General features: G+C 43.1%; 1 protein-coding gene across 1 annotated transcript in view; it reads right to left on the reverse strand.

Moving 5' to 3' along the window:
• LOC138565351 (uncharacterized) overlaps window positions 1-19,593 on the reverse strand; it is a 146,473-nt gene that overhangs the window by 119,379 nt on the left and 7,501 nt on the right. Inside the window, exon 2 of the mRNA XM_069642972.1 lies at window positions 6,586-7,538. Within this exon, the coding sequence (XP_069499073.1) occupies window positions 6,586-7,507 (922 nt within the window). The 5' untranslated portion in view covers window positions 7,508-7,538. The remainder of the gene's footprint in view (window positions 1-6,585; window positions 7,539-19,593) is intronic.

The raw sequence follows: 19,593 nt of genomic DNA on the forward strand, positions 1-19,593 counted from the left end.
AACAAAGTGGCTGCACAAGAATGATGGAGCCGCCAGAAGACCCTGGTGCTGCGGAAGTACAATGAAATCCAAGAAATGTGCTAATGCGCCAGTTATGCCGCGTAATAACTGTCTGTATGTTTGTTTTTGTTGTTTGTTATGGTAAAAAACCAATAAAGAAATTTAAAAAAAAAAAATCCGACCTTAGTTTTTGGGCTCTTATTCTGAAGGTGAAATTTGAACATATTTTTAAGATGCGGATGATTCCTCAATCTTGGTTGCTTTCTATAATTGTCCCCATTGATAAAAAAAAGGGTGATTGTGCACTTCCAAAAAAAATACAGACCCATCGCTTTAACCGATGCCCCGGCAAAGATATTTTCCATTCTTATTCTGTATGAACTCGAAAAATGTATTGTAGCACATGGCACTTTTTCCAAGTTCCAAATTGGGTTTTGCAAAAAAATGGGTACTGCATTAAACACCACTATTATTTCATATATCCTGGCACAAACTAAGAGTAAAGGATCTAATCCAGTTTACATGGCCGCATTACAAATGACAGCAGCCTTCGACAGTGCGATTCGAAATGTACTGTGGAACAAAATAATCAAATTGGGCATACCCCTTTGGATAATTCTTCTAATATCAATGTTCCATGCCAATACCTCGTTATAGGTAAGAATTAATCAGTAAGGCGCCCTGCCTGACTCTATACCACCATATGTGGGCTTAAGACAAGGGTGCAATTTAGCAGCCACATTGTTTAATCTGTATTCATGTGATTTAGATGCATGATGGTCTGAAGCGCATGCACTGGATTGCATTCGCAGATATTATACTTTTGGATACTACCCCCTTTGGGCTTAAGAATAAATTACAAATGTTTTCATCTTTTGCGCTCAAACATAATCTGCGACCCAATCCCATCAAATCGAAGATTATGATCTTTACAGGTGGTAAAAAATTGAAACCGTAAACATAGTCTATAGATGGCACCTACATTGAACAACCTATGAATATGATCTATCTGGGATATAATGTGTGCAATATATCTTCTGTTACAATGTGGAAAAGCATTCTAAACGAGAAGCTACGGCCTCTTTTGTCAAAAATGAAAGTGATCTATTGCAAATATTGTACATTTTCAATTTTATCGCTGATAGATTGCTATACTTATAAAGTGGAGCCGGTACTCCTATATGGCCTGGACATGTGCCCGATTGACATTAGACTGTTTCTAAACATCTTACAAGGGCGTATTTCTATTCTTATAAAGTGGAGCCGGTACTCCTATATTGCTTGGACATGTGCCCGATTGACATTAGACTGTTTCTAAACATCTTACAAGGCAGTATATGGAAGACGATACTCCACTTAGTTTCCTCCACTCCAATTCTTTGTTGCGCCACGAATTGGGCTTAATCTCGTTAGCCTTCAGATATGACTGGAGGATACTCAGTAATTTTGCTAAAGTCTTAGATCCACCTGTTACCTCATTATATAAGGCTCTTCATGAGATGATGATGGATAATGGCCTGAATTGTTTTGGTTCATTTTGCAGAAAAATGCAACTGTTATTAGGTCATCTTGATTCAGCAACTGAAGATCTAATTATTCGCCCTGGGTCTGTCAAACAAAAACTGTATGATATGGATTGGATTTCAACGATTTAAATAAATTTAGTGGTGTCCAGCCATTAATTTGAAAACAAAAGGATCGAATACAATAGTTGAGAATACATATGTCCTAATAACCTTAGTTTCGAATGGTCATTTGTGAGAATCATTTTCGAACATTATATCTAGTAATAATACAGACACTTATTGGTATTTGTATTAATGCTTTATTCTTATGATTGTTTATTTTTATTAATGTTGTAAATAAATTAGTATAAACTAAAAATATTATATATGAATTTAAAAAAGAACATAAAAATAACATAATTTTTTAATGCAATTGATATAAATAAATATATTTTACATTATAGCTTTTTCAAACTGTTATACTTTTTGAAATGTAGATGGTGCTATTGGTTTACTTATTAAGTTATTCACGTTTTGTTTTTGTTTATGTTTCTAGTCCAGCGGCCAACGTATGATGTGTCACATTTACGCATTCATGCGTCAGCGCCATTTTGCGAGTTCTTGTTCGTGCGGTCGGGTTCCTATGCTGATGGTCTCTCGTTTTTTTATGGATTCGTTTTTTTTCTTCAAGTTGGAGCGGGTTTTTTTCTCATCGTTTGTGGCTTTTTGGATTGTTTTTATTATTGTGGAATGGATTCTGTTCTACGCCTTGGATGGATTTTTCATGTGGATTATGGATTCCTGTTACTCGGATACTTTTTCATGGATTTCCTTTTGTTGATTATTTTTTTTTCCTGGAATGGTTTTTATTTCTACTCTTGGATGGATTTTGGATTTGGAGTATGGATTCTTGATGACCTGGATTGGTTCCATATGGATTTTGGTACATTTTTCAGATTGCAGAATCGGTGCTTTAGGTGAGTTTTTAATTTTTAACATTGCAAGTTATATGATAACGCATCTAAATAGTTCATTGATTCTATTGTTTCGAAATTGTTTACTATACTCGTTATTCTTTCTTCATAGTCTCTGTATTTTTTTTCTGTTTATGAGTATTTTCAAGAGAAATAGTCAGTGCGATTTTAATTTCCTGTGTTGTTTGCTCCATTTTAAGTTGTTTTAGGAAATGCCACAAATTTGGGTTATTTACATTGAATTGCTTGTTTATTTTACTGTGCCATCCCTCTTGAATATGTTTTTTTCTTGGCCAGTTTTCTTTTACCGCTCGGTAACAGTCCCATATGAAAATGGGATATTTGGCTCTCTTCCTTGTACCTTTCCTTGTAAATTGCCCTATCCAGGTGTTTTCCAAATAATCTAACAAATCTGCTAGTTCATCTTCATTTATTGTGAAGTATGTAGTGGCAATCAGTGTTTCGTAATATGTAATTACTTTGTCTTCCTGTACAAAGGCTAATGCAAAAATGTGTTTTATATGATGCAGAAAATCACTATTTTCAATGTATTTCGAACGTAGACCTAGCTTTGGAATTTTTCGCCATATGGCTTGACCAAAATGAAAAATAACATCTTTGTATATGAGTGTCCGGGTACATTGCTTTAAAACCTTTTAGTCGGCCCTGTTCAAAGTCCACGATTATTGTATTTGGTATTTTTTCTGGTATTGCTTCTTTGATTTTCGCAAATACACTTCTGTATAGTTCCTCGGTTTTGCCTGGCATTAACACATACACTAACGGTATTACTGTTCCACTAATAGTACCATGTATGCGATAAAATTGGACAAAGAGTTCCGGACATGACTTAAATGTTGCATCTCGATGCCATATTGTCGAATTTCCTAGATGTGCCAAATTTGTATTAGTAGCAAAAAATTAATATTTTTTCCTCTTTAATTTCCAATGTCGCAAACAGAAACTGTTCCCCATTTTCAGTTTTTGTAATATCTCTGGTACATTTATGTCAGTATAGCTACGTGGTGCCATTGGCAGATTTTCTTTTTGCTGTTTTTGTCTATTAATGCTTCTCTTTAGCAGTTTAGTGTTTGTCATCTGAGCCGCTACATGCAGCGGTATTTTTCCACATGTCCTCTTGACTATTGAGCTGCTCGTCTCATTACGATTTGTTTCCGCATTTTTTTAATTTCATTTATCGTCTTTTTAATCATTATCGCTGTATTATCAGGCAAACGGTTGTGTTCTCCTGTACATCGTATATTGTCTCCATCTGTAATTGCTCTTCCAGTTTTCGGTACTTGGTACATTTCCAATACATTGATTCTTTACGTGTAATTTCTCGATTATATGTGTAGCCTTCGTACACCAATTGTTTTCCTCCCATTTGGGATTGTACATATTCAATTTTCGCACTCATCGTGTATGTGAAATAGTGAAAGTTCTGGTTAATTATGGTTACCTGCCTCTAATATATGTGTTTTATTCTTATTTTATTCGCTTTGCTTACCTGATGATTCAGTCACGTATCTGATCTTCGTGTCAGCTGGTGTTTCCTTATTCACTTTCTCTCACGCACTGACAGTTTGTTTTCAACGGTCACCTGTGTATATGCTGTCTAAACAAGGTTCTTTACTCGTCGTTTTTACCTATTGTTTTAACCCTTTATCAATCAGGTTTTCAAGTACTATGTGGTTTAACCTTCGATACTTTTTTTTGGCAGAATGACTTTTTACATGTTTTTTACCAGATGTCGAAACTTTGACTTTCGATCCATTTGATTCAAAACTTTTGTTTGTCAGCTCTTTGTTTTCGGTCCTTTAAACTATAACCAATTTAGTACGTACACAGAGTACACACAAGTTTCTAGAAAAAGAGAATTCTGTTGCCCTTACTTAAATTCTTTTCCCTGTCCCAAAGCTCATACCTCTTACATGCTTTTCAAGTTAAACCAATTCCAAAGAGTAGCGCACTAGTCATGTGATGCGGGCACTAAACCTGTGTTACAGTGTAGATTCCCTAATTGCGATGAACCCAAAGAAACATTTGGTTTTAGTATGTCCCTATTTTAGAGTGTCTAGAATGTCTATACTTAGCAAATTCATTAGTAATGAATTAGAATTTGCTAGGAACTTACTTTGGATAAGAATGATGTGGGGTGAAAACAAATCTTTAATCATAGCACTTGCTCAGTTTTTTAAATGATTGATGAGGAAATACTAAAAAAAGAATGTCCTTTGTCTAACTGTTTACTATGATTCGGTCTTTTTAAAATTGCTTTATTTTTACTTGGTTTTAATCAAGTGGTAAATTGACTCTTGACAGATTGCTGTTCATCTTAACATCTTGATTGCACTTTAACTATATTTGCATGTTTGTAAATTTGCACAATGAATAGGAGAGATTTACGCTTGGTTTTTAACTACGAAACTTCGAAATGGTTTGTAGATATTGGAACGCTTTCATTCTATCTTAATGAGTTGCATACATTTCTTGTGAATAAAATGGATCTGAAATATGTATGTTTTCATAAAAATTGTTTTTGTAAAGGTTTAATAAACCAAATACAAACTAAAATAAAAAAATATAACTTCTATTTTGGAACTTTCTTGGATGTATTTAGCATTTTACCTTCTTGTCTGGGGAATTGTAAGAGAGGCCCAATGGGTTGAGCGACCATCAAATTATATTGCCAGTTTTACAAGCGCATTACAGTGCACTGAATAATAGTAAATACCTTTAAGCAAATATTCAGGCCAGAGAAACCCTGCTTCTGTAACTCAAATTGAAAAGACTCAGAACACATCTAAACTCCCCATGGAACTTGACAGCAGGTGGTGTGGTGAGGCTATGGATCGATTCCACTGGTAAGCGAACAATGCCTTTGCTCTGTTATGTTAAGTGATGATTGTGTAGCTCCTAACTGCCAATGTCATGGCCTCCAAGTGCTTTAGGCTGTCTGGGTTTTTCGGCAGACGCATGAAACTGTCTGGTCTGAATACACATGATAAACATCACATTGCATTGAAAGAGAACCTCATTACAGTACACTGTGCATTCACTATTGCACACAAATGGCAATGTTTGTTGGAGATTACTAGCATTGCAGAGTTACATTTAGTAGTTTTACTATTTTCTTGCACTATTTTATTTTAATACATGTATGTAACAATATAGCAGAATAAGGTATGCAATGCAGACAGTGCAATAGTACACCTGAAGCCCATACAAGAATGTGCATATTAATAAGTATGCCTAAAATTCATAGCTCCGTCAAGCACCCCGTTGCTTCTCGAAGCTCGGTCTGAAGCTCAATAAATGCCATCACTTCTAACAAACGGATCGATTGACGGATGAAGCCTCCTACGTTTATTCTCCATTCCACCCATACTTATAATCATTCCTTCCTGCAACTGGGCTCCCCATCTGCAGCCCCACTGAAGGACCCCTGAATAAGGGCCCCACCTGCAGAAAGTTGAGGTGCATCAACGCGTGCCACACCTGTGCTTCAATACCCAAAAAAATCAAAAAACAACAAAACACTACAAGAAAATGGGAAAATGGGAAACCATTTCAGTCAACAGAGGGAATGGAAGGGACGGAGGTCATTAGGAACAAGAAATAAACTAATGGATACTTACACAGATGTGGAGAGACAGAGCGCTTACGGGCCAGGTATCTTGGTGATGATGCTCCCTCATAGTAACTTAACATGACAGCAGCCACTTGCATAGCAAGAGCAGGATTGTGCACCGTACCACCTTTAGATGCCCATCGTGCTCACTTTGGCACTGAACATCCTGTCTGATGTTCAGACCCTGTACCCGGTACATTTCATTGCCCAGTTTACCTCCACAGAGCCTGTCTGAACGTCAGATTCCCCTTTCACTCTGCAGATTGCCCTGCCTACGTAAGCACCTCAGACCGCTTCATATCCTATTACTTTGTCAAAGAAGTTGAGCACAGGTGACATTGTGTCTGTAAATCTCAAAGACTGAACAGTAAATGCTTTGCTAAAGTGGCGCAATATTAACATGCAAGGATTTGAATAGCAGCTTCAGTGCGCATCCCATTCTGGACTACAATCTAGCGTCATAGAAACATACCTGGGAGGGCTTTGAACGGAGGCCAGTCAGGGTTTGCATTTCTCGTCGCCAGAGAGTCTTGCAGGGAAACTTCATCTGCAGAAAGACCGTCTGATCCCCGGGATATTGATGGCTCCGCTGGGGCCTGCCCATAAGAACACCATGGATTCAATGTGCAAACCTGGTCCGAGCCCCGGCCACAACCAAATGCTTCTGGTTGGACTTGGTTCACCTCTTGCATCTTCACTTGAGGACACAACAAATCAGTTCTGAGGCTGTGGTGCTGGTCTTGCCCATCAGTAAGCACTGGCTGAGGGCACAGAGTCTCCCTTGAGCTCTGCCCATTAATAAAGCTTGGTTGTATGTCTGGGCTCTGTTTTCTGCAATACCAATCCCCAACGGCTGGTTGTAGCCACTGGTTATTTTGCCTCTTCTGGTCAGTAATAACAGGTTGTATGCCCTTGTTCGGTTGACGATGCCCATCGATAAACCCTTGATCAAGACACATGCTCGGCTGCGCGGCACTGTCTGTAGGAGGCGGCGCAGGGCCTGCATGTGCATCACCATCTTTGCCAGTTTCTGGACATACAATGTTTACAGACATTACACATTTGTTCAGGTACTCTGGACCCTTCGTTAGCCAGATTTGCTTCATAATCTCTGCAACTTTCAGGGGCATGTCCTCCAGAGTGTTCTGCAAGTGATCCATTTTTGCCTGCAGCTGCTGTAGCATGGCTATGGTGGCCATGTTGGGGACATGCCCTGTAGGCGGCACAGAATCGTCCATCCTTTGTTGATTTTGGGAAGAGCCCTCAGTTGAGGCCACGGACCTTTGCAGTTTCCCAATGTCTTCGCGTATTGTTCCTCCCCAAATCATAGTCCCCAGTCTTTCAGAGTCCTCAGGATGAAAGTGAAGCTCGGGCATGGCTTTTCTTCTCTCCATTTACATGTTTAGATGCGCAGGTTGCAGGCCTCTGGAGAGGGGAAATTAAAAAAACATTAACAAATACGGTAATGTTGTAAATAAGTGCTTATACAACAGAGCGGGTGGAGGAGGCGGAAGGGATTTTCAAACATTAAACACATCCAATGAATAATTGTTTTTAATGTGGTCTCACTCCAAATGCACCCGACTTCTAATCTCTAACTCGATGGTCCATGCAGAACTGGACAAATATTTCTTTACAGTAGTATTGCCAGCCCAGTATCCCTAGGAAGGGCCAGTACACTACAGCCCATCCCCTTTCTTTCACAGATCAGCACCATCTCAATATGGCGGGTCCCTTGTATTGCGCAACAGGCGTTATAAATGGAACAAGTGCAAAACATCTATTGTGAAATACAACAGAGAATTTCTCACAACAAAGAGCATAGTACCAGGTCTGCTTTATGGAATAGAGATCTTTCCTGAAAAGCAGGCTAGAAAGATTGGAGGGTAAACTACACTGCGGAAAACTGCAAGTTGTAGATTATACATTAAGATAGTGAAAGAGTAAGGCACCGAAAACTCGCTATTTGTTATATTTGGAAGGTGAGCCTTGTTAAATATGAGGCTTTAAGGAAAACTGAAATCATCCTGTAATTCTGTTTTTTTCAGACGGGGACCTTCTGGAAAAAAGGACCGATAATTAACATAATATGGGTACAATACTATGTCCAATGGAAACTAATGCTGCGCTATGGGATAGATCCCATACTTAGGATGAACGGACAGCTAAACAAAAACACGTGGAATATGTAACCCAGGGCATAAGGCCCTTCGTGTATATTGTTACTACTTGTAATGTCAAATTGAGGAGATTTATAACGAAACTACGGTTTAATATACTGCCAACCTTATGGCATGTAGGCGCTTGGCAGCGACATATACCGGAACAAAGAATTTGGCGATTGTGCAAAGGAACTATAGGCCGACAGGTTGCCCTTTTCTTGCAGTGCTTTAGGCACGGGGGTATATTACATTTGTTAGTGGCATTACAGCCATACAGTTGGACCCATGTTGGTTTTGCGTTTATTCTGCGAAGTCCCTGGTAATAATGACTGCATCCTAGTAGTGGAGGTTAGGTAGTTGTCCAACGTCTCTGCTTACATGCTCCCACAGCACGTCACCCCTTTTCATTGACTGGATGGGGAGTCACATTGATACATTGCTTTAACCGCATGCTGCATCCCCGTGAACCATACCCTTTCCCTGAGGAGACCCTTGGATTTGCTCTGCTCTTAATGTCCTGCATGTGCCAATTGGACTACCTTTGCTGTAAAGACAGCTGACACCACAATCCTGATGCCTCTCAATGGAAGAGCTTCTTTAAAGCTGGATAGTCGTAGGAACAGGCATTTCACATGGTGTTGTGCGACTTCCAGGCGGTTTTGTTGGGCTTGTAGGAAGCCCTTTCACCTCCTTGTGGGTAGCACTTGTCGCCCACATTAAGACTACAGGAGTTCCTTCAGGTAAAAGCTTTTGAGATGTTGCCCATGGTCACCAAGTTTACATGTTGCCCCAGGCATATGGCTGCTTTCAGTTCATCGGCTGTCAGGTGGCATGCCTGGAACTCTGTTGATTACCTGTGCCTGGTGTGAAGAATCCTGCTAATCCCTCACTGAAACCTTTCCTAAAGTCCCCTCACTGGTGGCCAGGGAAAGGCAGATGCTGCCTGATCCTGACCTTGGAGGTGGTGTATTGCGGGAGGATCACCTGTGAGGAGACAGGGCCCAGGGTAGTGAGATCATCCCGTGGGATGGCACACCGTATTGGTCCTCTGAAATGAAGTGCCTTTCTGGATTGCCAAAACAGGTAATGGCATTTTGTCATTATACTGTATCTGTGTCATGACCCATATAACTTGCCCCTTCTGGACCTCTTGGTCCTTATCGCGCCGGGGCTTGTATTCCTTGTTACTCCCAACATGGCCGCAACAAGCGACTAGCCTCACACCAGCTTTCACGCCGCACACGGCACGTCCTATAAATTGGCCACACCCCCGCGGCCCCGCGCGTCTCAACGCTATCATTAGGTAGTGACTCGACGTGTGTGTGCTGTTCGGCGAATCTTCTATCCAAGATCCTGGTTCCCTTCCTCCTTCCTTCTTCCTTTCCCTCTACTTGACTCCTGGAATCCCTATTCTTAGCGACCGCTACCTACTTCCCTGGACATCCTGGAACAACGGCCTTCCCGGAACTCTGAACGCGCTCTGCAGCCGGACTAGACTCGAGCGAGTCTATACAAGACCCGATCCGTCCACAAGAGGAATCCTCCCGCGGAACAGAGCAAGAAGCGATCCCTGGTGAGACGGGGGAGATTTATGACAATCTGACCCACATTTAAAATCGGTGACCCGGGGTAAAAGCTCTATTAAATCTCTGCAAGCCTTATTAACAGAAAGATCTTTCAAGGTATCTCAGGATAAACACCCTGCTCACTCCCTAAGGTCTAATGTAAAAGGTTCTAGAGAAAATGCCTTAAGTCCAATATCTTCCTCTGTAACAACCAATTCTAACAGTCCATATTTTAATGAATTCAAGGGAAATAAATCTACCCTTAAAAGTAACTCAAATGTTAAAATAGCTCACTTTTCTGAAAGGGACTAATATCCCCATAATCCCATTCGTTCTGGAACAAGGAAGAGGGCTGAATAGGCAAGCTGTAGCAGTAGTCGGGCAACTAAGCCTAACAGCCCACACCTGAGAGAACCTGGGAGGAATAAAAGGCCCCCTCAGGTGCAGGCTATTGGAAGGCGCTGGAACTGCGACTGCAATGCCAGCTGTAGCAGAAGGAAGAGAAGGCAGGAGGCTGGCAATCCAAGGAGAAGTGCGAGAACAAGAGGGCCACTGGAACATGTAGACAGCAAATTTCCTCAGCTCATAAAGGGGCCTGTTCCTCCAAACTCTGAAGTGCAGAGGCTGCGCAGTGGAAGGCATGCAGTAGAGTTGTCTTTCCCCATGTGAGCCCGATTGCCATGGTTGCTGCGCAGTGAACATGCTGGAGACCGAGGCGAGGGACAGTTGTCAAGCCGTAGGTCTCAGGAGCGAAACGGGCTTCATAAATGTGTGGCCAGACCAGAGACACCTTTACAGAAGAAGGGTGTGGTCCCCTAAGAAGGCAGAAGGAGTAGAAGTTGTGGCAGAAGTCGTGGAAGCAGCGTGACCCGCAGAGCCAGTCTTAAAGAAGCCAGTGAGTGAAGCACAGCGTTCCAATACCTTGCGCAAGCATTGCTAGCAACAGTATCCAATTTCCTGTTCACTCGCGTATGGTTTAAAGTGAGAGGAAATTCTTTCTTGAAGCTGAAGTACCTGAGCAATATAATTGTATCACTTGCGTATAATATGAAAGTACTTTTACTTGTGTAGAATCAATTGTTCAACCTTTTAAGGACTAAGACTATTACTGTCGGAAGGAGAGGTCGCGTGTCACTATTTAAGAAGAGTGAACACTTCAAAGACCATTACCAAATACATAACTTTGATCACACAATTGTTGAAACCTTTAACTTGTGAAAGCTACATCAAGGAATGGTTTTGTGTGTTGAATTGTGATTCCCAAAGGGGGACTGAACTCTATGCTTCATTTTCACATGGGAATACAATTCAATACTAATAGTTAAACTTCGAAAAATACATTAAGAAGTGGTAGCGTGTGCCTAACTGCGATTCCGAAAGAAAGACTGAACTCTATTCTTTATTCTAACACAACATACCTTTCATATATAAGAAGTCAAAGTGTATATATTATTGAAGAGAACAAGCACTGTCCAAGCCAAGAGTCTCCCCTATTAACAGTGAAACCAGCCTGTCTCAGAGTTAAAAGCAATCTGTTACTGTGAAGTTAATAACGATTCTATTGACCTGAGAGACAGGTGTATAAGCATTACCTGAAGCTAAGACAGTGGCACTGAGGCTTCTGGGTAATTACTTGGGCTGATAACTGGCAGAAAGGTGCAGGTATAATTGTGGAAGGGAAACTGGCTGCTTGTAAAGACTATCTTGAAGTTGACAACCTATAGTGCCAGAGACTGTGGAATACAGATGGAGGAAAGTCTGCAAACTCAGGTTGTTATTGTGGCAGACAGATAAGAGAGACAAAGAGGCTGAACGTTTTGAAGTGAGTTATTCAGAGGAAGAGTGCCTTGCCTACTTGAAAGTATTGTAGTACTTTAAAGTACATCTTGTTGAAGGCTGTCTAGAAATACAAATAACTGAAGCTGTGGTAGCAGTCTGAAGTGCTGAAGCTGTGGTGGTAAAACCAAGTGGAGTATTGGGAGACAAAGGTGACTGTTCGCATAGTAAATCTGTCATGACCAAACGCTAGAGCCTTTGGAGACGCTGGCGGCGGGGCTGGTTCCGCCACGCACCCCTTGATCCGACATCAGTAGTCTAGTGTTCCCTAAAGAATGCCGCTGTTTGTATTTCTACCGCACCAGTGCTCCGCTCAGCGTGTTTCAACCCTCGCTCTTCTGGGTAAGACGCTGCCGTGTTTTGCAGTGTGTCTCCATATTCCCACTGGCTACTCGGTTTTCCTTGTATCTTTCTCCCACCCAGCGACCTTACAACGTTCACATTTCCATCTGCCTGATTCCGCCTTATCCTCTCCTTCCTTCTGTTTGTCCCTCCTCCCTGCTTGCCTTCTCTCTGGTCTTCACTGCCATCCTGTCCAAGAGCAGGAGCAAAGACCTACCTGCCTAATCAGTTGGACCGTGGTTCCGTGGACTTGCATCTGTTCCACATCCTTCAGACTTATTCATCGGAACTACACTCAGGGTTTTTTATGCCATAAGGCTTTTTCCCTGTTAGGAGTTGGCTCCATGCAGTGCCTCCTGCCTGGCTTGATTTCCAACCAGGCAAGGTGACCTCCAGAAGAGCTCGTCCTTATCTCTTCACGAACAAAAAGAAGAACTGCAGTCTTAGAAGAAGGGCGAACCTCAAGAGGAATCGCGCAAAGATACAGATGAGGAGTTTGAAGAGGATCTTTCGCTCGAATCAGGGAATCAAGTAGAAGTTGTTGAAGTAAAAGCAGAAGCACTGAAGTTATCCCAACAAATATACCATTGTGAACTTTAAAGCTGTAACTGAGAAAATACTCTTAACCAAGAACTGTGTATGACTGACAGTTGTGGATATCGCATTTCTTCAGAACTGTGGCAAGTCTTCTTGAAGAGGTGACAAAGCATTGTGGTTGGGATTACCAGTGGTGCTATTTGGTGGAAGTGGAAAGTGGGTATTTCACTGAGAAGGGATTTGCTATAATTGGAACTTTGCTTAACCAACCTTTACTTTGAAACATCAAGAGCTGATTCAAGACCTTTCTTTCTTTGGTTGAACATTGCCAGAATTAACCTTGAATCCTGGGGAAGGGAAATTACCCAGGATATTAGAAGGTTATTCAGAATGTGTGAATGTTGTTCATGTTATGTTTTATTTCCATATATTTTCTTTGTATAATATACAAAGCTTGCTTAGTGCGAGGGCCAGTTATCCTGTGTTAGAGTGTTTGGTTAAGCTTTGGTTAGGCAGGGAATAAAATGGCATGTTTTGATATCGATATCAGGTAATATTATCCCCATAAATAATGTCGCCTTATATATAGTCGCAGGGAAACGGCATAGGTGACGTTATATATATATATATATATATATAGGGATAATTTATGGGGTAAATGGGAGCAAGGGATGCGGGGGTGGCCCCACCCCCTTTAAACGAATATTGGGGTTGCGGGGGTGTTCCTCGCAGGTTCCATGGGGTAATATTGCTGCATAAAAAAGGCACCATTCTTGTATGGCAACATTTTTGCAGGGGCATTATCACATGGAACCGATAAATCATCAAACAGTTGGACGTCTCACATTACTAAACCCTCATACTGGGCAGTATTTGATGCCAAAGTCAAACTCTTCTGGTTACTGGATCCACTTCTCATTCCTGGGTGGAGGACGGAGCACTGATCCATTGAATGTCAGAATGAGGGGTTTGTGATCCATGAGCCCCATGAAGAGCCTTCCATAGAGCTACACATGGAAATGGTGACACCCCTTCATCATGGCAATGGCACAGTTTTCGATCTGCAGATATCTTGTTTCTGGGGTTTTAGGGCCCTGCTCGCAAATGCCACTGGGACTACCTCCCCACCTTGCGTACGATTAGTGAGTACTGTGCCAAAGCCATGGGGCCTGGCATTGACAGTCAACTCTGCCTGTTGTCTTGGGCCGAAGAGCGCCATAGTTGTGTCCAGTGCCAAAGAGTCTTTAGTTGCCTGGAAAGCCATGGCTTGTCGGTCGTCACAATCACAGAGATCAGCCATTCGTGTTAAGCATCAGGGTGATATATGTGAGGGGACAAGGTTTGGGATGAATTTCCCACAATAATTAATCATGTGCAAACTTCTCCTTTCTGACTGGTTTCATGGAGCCTGGACAGCTTTTATGTCCTTGACCTTTTGAGGGTCATCTGAGACATCATCTTTCTGGAATACAAATCCCCAAAATTCCAACTTGTCTTTGGGAAAATCGCAATTGCTTTGGTTAAGCTTGAGGCAGTGTTCGGAGGCGCTAGTGATTTAGTGGCAGTCTTCACAAATGTCAGGATATCATTGCCGACATCGATTGCTCCTGGGATGCCAGCAATTACCATTACGACCGTGTTCTGAAAAACATCTGCTGCAGATGACAACCCAAAGCTCAAATGCTTGTACCAGTGGAGGCCTACATGCAACCACAACGTTGTGATGTAACGAGAGTCCTTGTGCAGGGGGTTTGGGGGTTCCAGGAATTGAGGTCTAGCTTGGAGACGCTTCTGGTGCCTTGGATGTCATCCAGCAGGTCATCAACAGAGGGCATTAGATATCATTCTCACCACTCTGTTGAACAATTGGTCTGGCTACTTAAGCTTGTGTGCAACCAAGGGCGTCAATCTGGCGACTCTCTCTATGACATCTGCCTCCCCAGCCTTGTGAAGTTCCTCTTCCAATTTGTGTTGCAGACAGAAGGTTATGTGCTGGTGTTTGAAAGCTGTTGGCTACACAGTTGTATCAATATATAGGTATACCTCATGCGAATGTAGGCATTCGATCCCATGAAACAGTTCGTCAAATTCACTGAGGACATCTGCCAGCTAATGGACACCAAGTACAAATTCTATCACAGCGGAGGAGTGTGGCAGTGTTCGCTGGTGTTATATACAGCCAGTTTACCAGCCACTTGAATGTTCCAATGTTGGAAGTTTGTTTGCCCAATGCCTGCTCGGGGAATCGCCTCTTCCACGCCATTCACAAAGATTTTCACTTTTGGTGGCTCTCAACAACGCAAACTGAGGTCTGCTCTTCATGTTGAGCAATGAGGGCGGGCATGATCGTCTCTGAAATTGATGTTTAGTGTCCAACATCTGATCTGAGCTGGCTGTATTTTCTGACCCAGAGTCAACATCAGGAAGACTCCATGGTCATCACCAGAGTCTCCATCTGGTTCAGTTGCCATTTGGCTCACCTTTTGTTTGTGTGTACCACTCGTTCTTGCTGGAGTTGTGGAAAAGTGGTGAACTGACTGCACTTGGAGCCTTCAGAACCTCTGGCAAGACAAAGGCCGCTGTGTGGCAATGTTGCACCACAGTAATCAAACGATCTGGACTTATTCAGGCGTCTCTTGCCCTCTTCCTTGTTTTACCCAGGGTACACTAGTTTTACCTCTATAACCCCTACGTTCTGGAGTGCGGATGTGTCTCCGTAGCTGCCGTATTTAAGCCTATTTTTTTTAATTTTTATTTTGCATTTTTAAAGCGCTCACACAGCCCGGAGGCATTGAGGCGCTGTTACAGGAATATGTCTCTTTATAACACACTTAATACCCAGAGGTGTTTTAAGCGCGGAGCCGGGGATCGAACCTGTGTTGCTTTGTGTCGTCTTGTTGCCAAGGCGAGCACGTTGCCGCTGAGCTATCCTCCCGGGACGAGTTATTAGCTGCAATCGTACTGCATCTATTTCGTCGACTAACAAGCATGCAGACGCTAGGTGTCACAGGGGGTCACGGAAGGCGCTGATTAGTTTGTTGGCTGCTTGCCTTGCCTGGGCGAGTATAAGCTTTCAAAGTCTGCATTGGCCTAGAGTTTGAAGTATTCGGCCGTAGCCCTCTTGGCTTTGTTATAGGACTTATCGGTTGGGGCAAGTTTTTTAAATATCTTGTGAACATGCCTGCATGGAATAATTTCACTGAAAATGTGGCCATGTTATGTTTCTTTAGTAGTGGCAAAATAAGGTTCTAGGCATTCGACTCAGGAGGACCATTTTGGGTCTAGTGAGAAATCGACTCCCAATATTCAATTCCTGTATTGGGGCTGAGGCAGGTGGCAATCCCTCCATAGGTCGTGGGGCTGCTGCAGAAGCTAGAGGGACTTTTGCATTTTCTGAGGAAGCCATCTAACATTTGTTCACCAGTGCTATATCTTGAGCGGTTAGGTACTCGGATAATGACACAGAGCTCTTGGGAAGTTCCAGGTGCCTCGTGATATGGACGTGCAGTGCCCCGCTAAATAATGAGCGGTCCTCACAGGTGTGTTATGTTACATTACTATGTGCTAATAAAGCGTACAATCACCCGAGGGTATCCTGGCGCTATTCATTTTCAATCCACCCATTGCTGCTTTTACTTAAACAGGAAAGAGAAAGGCCTTGAAAGCTTTTGGAGGGCAGCAGCTGCCACTGAGAAAGCACTGCTGCCCACGGTTACGTTCCGAAACTGGGGCACACAAAGGAGGTGGCGATTTGATGATCGAAGGTCCCTGGTAGGTCTCTAGTGCTTGAACCTCTCTTGAAGATACACAGCACCCTGCCCATGCAGGGCTTGATGTGTCAAGCATAGAGCTTTAATCGTAAATCTACACTTGACCGGTAGCCAAAGGAGATCATGGGCCACTGACGAGACATGGGCATACTTGGGCAGCCCAGCCACCAGCCGGGCCACTGAGTTTCGCAAGACTTGAAGCCTGCGCAAGTGATATTTCGGTTTAGCCAACAGAGTGGCATTACAAAAGTGCAAAACTCCCAATACCGACGAGGTAACCACAGGTCCTCGTAAGGCCTGAAGGATGCAATGAAGCATCTGCTTTAGCGATCTATGTGTAAAATGGCCTCACTACATCTAGCACTGACGTGAATACGTTTTGTGCACTTTACATCGGCTGCTATCATTAGAATGGTTTGGGATTCAATGGTTATATTTTAGCATTGCCTAGTCGGGCAAGTTTTATGAATTAAATGTGTAACTTGCTGTTTTTGTGGTTATAGCAAATAAAATGCTGTTAATCAATTGCTAAATCTGGCACTTGGACCACAAATGTACTTAGTGATAAGACATGTATTTTAATGTGTTAATATGGCCCCTAGTTACGAAGGGTTGCATGACATTTGCATATGAGAGCCCCCAGAGTTTAAGAATGGCGTCTTTTCTCATTTTTGTGTAAATTGCTTGTTTTAACTATGTATGTATTACTTGTCCGTTTGCATCGATGTGTGGCTGCTTTTAAAGCTGCTGATGATGAGGACTTGTAAATCAGGAAAGAGGGAGGCAGAAATGTTTACTCCTAAATTATTTTCCGAGTCAACTGGAAAGGGTAAAGCTCTGAGAGAAGAAGGCCAGAACTCGGCCCACCAAAGTGAGCGAGCTGCAGGTGGTCCCACCACCAGGACTTGAGCAAGTTCACATTCATCCGCTCCTCAGACACGAGGCAGCCTCCTTGGGATTCTGATCAACTTGAAGGATCAGCTGGGTGTCATCTATATAAGGAAGAATAAACGACATCCATGGGAGTGAATGAGGCTGGCCAAAGGGCAGACAGACATTAAAGGGTAGAGGAGAAGTTGCAGAGTCTCGAGGAACCTCGCAAGTAAGAACTGTTGGAGTGGCCCTAAATGGCAGAAGAGAAAGTGTCTGTGATTGGTCCAAAAGGAAGGACCAGAACCAGGTTAACACAGTGCCGGAGACTGTGTCTCTATCTCGCCAATGTGCACGAAGCCTCCTTCCTTTATTTGCACAGTCACGTGTTGTCCTGTCACAGAGGTGAGGAAAACCGAGGGGGCATATGGGCGATGACGTGTGGATTAGATGTGTAGTGTGAGCGATGGGGAGAGACAGGTTAATGCTGTAGGTGTGTTTCACTGGCAGGTACTGCCCAGATTACTTACCGGTAATCTTCATTACTCCTATTCCTACTCTTCCTCATCACCGTACTTACGGCACGAGGCTCCATCTCACAGGAGCCCTTTTATTCTATTTTTTCTATATCACATCCCCTTTTACCCACACTCCCCATTAGTTTTACAAATCTGGATCATGGGACCTTCCACAACCAGGGTGGGTGAAGAGGAAGAGTAGGACTAGGAGTAATACGTAATAGGGGCATTACCTCCACATCCCGGACGACACACAAATCTTCTTACTCCTAAATGCCCCGACTGAGAGTCTCCTGATTCTCTTGAAAGACTGTCTCTCTGCTGTTTGCCAATGGATGTCTGATAATTGGCTAAAACAACGGTGGCAAGTCAGAAATACTGGTTAACAGAAAGGCAATCACAGGTTGGACTCCTGACTACTGGCCTACTTGTCTCGGGCCTCATCCCCAACTGGCCAGTGTAGTGATAAGCCTGGGCATTAAGATTATGCTGGCCGGGCCCAGAGAGGCACAGCTCTCTGCGGTATGCTGCAGCGACTTTGTTAAACTCAGGATATTGAGGAAGGTGCTTCCATTCCTTCCTAGCAATACTAGGAGTAAAATTGCCACGGCTGCCATTATGGGTCAACAGGCGGCTTTACTTCGGCAACTTGAAATTCTACAAAATGCGACAGCCAGGCTGGCCTTGAGTGCCGCTAGACTTGCTCACTCTCGAGACCCTCTGCAGCGCCTTCATTGGCTCCCGGTTAAGTCTCGGATTGAGTTTAAAATGTTATGTATTGTTCATCGGGCCATCCATGCTACAGAGGCATTGTTTCTTCAGTCAATGCTGGCTCTCTATCTACCAAAGAGAAACCTTTGCTCGGCTATTCGGCTTTTGCTGACTGTTCCGCGCTTTCGGCGTACCCGGATGGGCCGCAGAACCTTTTCATTGCTGGCACCCATGCTATGGAATGCCCTTCTGCAGCATATCAGGAGTATCCAGGTTTTATCCATCTTCCGTAGTCAACAGAAAACATTAATGTTTTGATTCTGTTCTTGATGTCTCCCTCTCTGACAGATCACTGCTTCAGCGCCTTGCCGCCTCCGAGTCTTTGCCAGGCTTTATAAGTCAATATACAACACATGCAATACAATACAATCCCTCTTCCTTATCGCAGTACTTTTGCTGTGAGGAACGCCAAGTACCATGCTTTGGAAGGGACAAAAGAGACAAAAACACCCATTGACAACAGGTGTTGCTGCATCCCTCCACCAACTTTATTAATCAATGCAGTCCCCCCATTCCAGCCGCGAGTACTGCAACCCCAAAGAAGCCATCCCAGGGGTTGTGAACATTTAACCTGTAGTGTTTCATGAATTGAATTAGCTCTGCCTCGGTGGCCGCTCTGCAAATGTCCTGCATGGAGAACCCTTGAGCACCAGCCCATGAGACAGCCATACCACTGGTGGAACGACCCCGCATCTGGACCTACCCAGAAGTCTAGAAGCTTCATACAGCATCTGGATCACTTTCCCGAACCCATCAGCTATCCCGCCAATCCCAAAAGTTACCAATACACTGTCTGACTTCCTGACAGCCTCTGTTCTGTGAAGGTACTCAAGGACCCCTCTTCGGACATTAGTGGTATGCCAAGCCGTGCATTCTTGGAATTCTACTAGGATGCAGGAAGAAACACATTCTGAATTTAGCAAAACCTTAGGTAGAAACTTGGGATCACATTTCAAGACCAACGTGTCTGGCCTAACGGGAAGGAAAAGTGAGTTACAGAAAAGTTCCCCTCTGTCCTCTAGGTGGCGTGCTGAGGTTATTGCAATGAGAAAGGCCATTTTAAGAGTCCAATACTTAATCACGATCTGCAAAATTGGTTCAAAGAGGGG

Source organism: Ambystoma mexicanum, chromosome 1p, assembly GCF_040938575.1.
Source record: "Ambystoma mexicanum isolate Mex_15411 chromosome 1p, UKY_AmexF1_1, whole genome shotgun sequence".
NCBI lineage: Eukaryota > Metazoa > Chordata > Amphibia > Caudata > Ambystomatidae > Ambystoma > Ambystoma mexicanum.